Source organism: Sphaeroforma arctica (genome assembly GCF_001186125.1).
Source record: "Sphaeroforma arctica JP610 unplaced genomic scaffold supercont1.1104, whole genome shotgun sequence".
Classification (NCBI taxonomy): Eukaryota; class Ichthyosporea; order Ichthyophonida; genus Sphaeroforma; species Sphaeroforma arctica.
Genome location: NW_014039454.1, coordinates 10,538 through 12,596, shown reverse-complemented (window position 1 = coordinate 12,596; position 2,059 = coordinate 10,538). Strand labels below are relative to the sequence as shown.

General features: G+C 44.2%; 1 protein-coding gene across 2 annotated transcripts in view; it reads left to right on the top strand.

The window, feature by feature from the left end:
- Positions 1 to 1,694, top strand: part of SARC_09995 — a gene marked incomplete at both ends in the record, with an annotated part of 6,302 nt that extends 4,608 nt beyond the window's left edge. For both annotated transcript variants that reach the window (XM_014295972.1, XM_014295973.1), the window contains 3 exons: positions 104 to 324; positions 1,095 to 1,428; positions 1,612 to 1,694. In XM_014295972.1, the coding sequence (XP_014151447.1) occupies positions 104 to 324; positions 1,095 to 1,428; positions 1,612 to 1,694 (638 nt within the window). The remainder of the gene's footprint in view (positions 1 to 103; positions 325 to 1,094; positions 1,429 to 1,611) is intronic.
- Positions 1,695 to 2,059: the final 365 nt, after the last annotated feature.

Below are 2,059 nucleotides of genomic sequence, written 5' to 3'. Positions count from 1 at the left end.
TCACCTCCCTCGTCTCTATAATAATGATAATATATATATATATATATATATATACATATACATATATATATTCATCTTCCCTGTCTCTATACCCCTGTCGCAGGTGCCGTGTCCATGCTCATGTCCGGGGGCGGTGACTGCCAGGCCCAGCACGAAGGTGTCACGCTACAGAAGAGTGTTGTGGTAAAATTTGTGTGTGATCCGGATAAACAGATAGGCACACCAGCAATGTACTCAATAACCAACACGTGCGAATACACACTCACCTGGCACACCAATCTCGTGTGCTACGACCCTGATAGCGACGTTGAGGCTGTTGAGGAGGTGTGTGGGAGAGAGAGGAGGGGGGGAAGCGAGTGTTGTGACTGTGTGTGTGGGTGTGTGTTATGAATTGTGTGACTGTGAATGAATATAGTTGTCTGTCTGGGTGTGTATTAAGAATTGTGTGTCTGTGATTTAATATGGTTATGAATTGTATATGTATATATATAGTTGTGTGTGTGTGTGCGTATTATGAATTGTATGTGTATATATATAGTTGTGTGTGTGTGTGCGTATTATGAATTGTATGTGTGGGGGTGTAGCAATGTGTTTTGGTTATGTCGGTATCTGAGTACTCGGTATTTGACTTCAAGGCTATTGCGGAGGTATTTTGATGTGTTTGTTTGTGACACGTTCTCACACGCATACACAATACACATATATAAAACAGTTTTTAAGGTTTTAGGGTTTAAAAAAACCCTAAACCCTAAAACATATACAAACACATATAACTGCACCTCGCGCATACACACACATTTGCATGCCCAAAAACATACAATTACACATACACATGCACTTGCACCTACGCATACACATACACATACATACTTGCATCAACACATATACACATACACATACATTTAAAATACGCATACACATATACATACACGTATACGTACACGTACACGTATACATACACGTACACATACACTTACACTTACACTTACACTTACACTTACACTTACACATAGACTTACACATACACACATACATACACATACACATACACTTCCAACTACTCATTCGCATTCATGTGTTACTCTCGTCTGCAGGCGTGCAAACCCTACACCGACAGCGCCGACGGTCACCGTTACGACCTGTCCATTCTGAACGACCACAACTTAAACGGTTACGCAAAGGAGTGGGGTGGTTGGGAAGCAAAGCACTCCACAAGCACGCACACCGAGGTGTTCTACGTGTCTGTATGTGAGCCACTTACTACGGGCAAATGTGGAGGGGGTGATAAGGGGGGCGTGGGGGTGTGTAGGGTGGCCGCAGATGGGACCAGTGAGAGTATAGGACAGGTGCAGGGCCAGACGATGAGTGTGACGAGTGACGGACAGATTGAGTTGTTGTATACGTCGGATACGCCGTGTGGGAGGGAAGGTATGTGTGTATGTGTAAGTATATAGCAGCGAGTGAATGAGTTTGTCTATTTCTGTGTATGTGCATGTTTATTTCTACCTACGGTGCCTACCCCCAAGGACTACTTGGCATCGCCATGTCCTGTATCATGCACCTACCCGTCGTTTTTTGTGTCTCATATTAAATGACGATAATTTAATTCAGCTGTCATGCGTCGATATGCGGCCAGTTATCCCGTAGGTCGTATATTCTGTCGCAAATTGGTTGACGACATGCGGCTAGTATAGGTTTGTTGCAATCTCCCGTAGGTTCCCATGTCGTATATTCTGTCGCAAATTAGGTGACAACACGTGGCGTATACGCATGTCGCAATCTCCCGTATGGTCCCTCACATGTCGTATATTCTGTCGCAAACTAGGTATCGATAAGCGGTACGTGCAGACCCTTGTACAACTAACCTGTACTGAGCTGTCTGTTGAGCCGCCTGTGTACATCTCATACATCAAGACAACTTGCACACACAATCTGGAGTGGAAGACCCGAGGTAAGCACCAGCTATGTGTCACCAATTGTGTGGGTGTATATATATGTGTGTGTGGGTGTGAGTGTGTTATGTTCGCGTATACCCTACAAATTTGCGGATACACTTCAA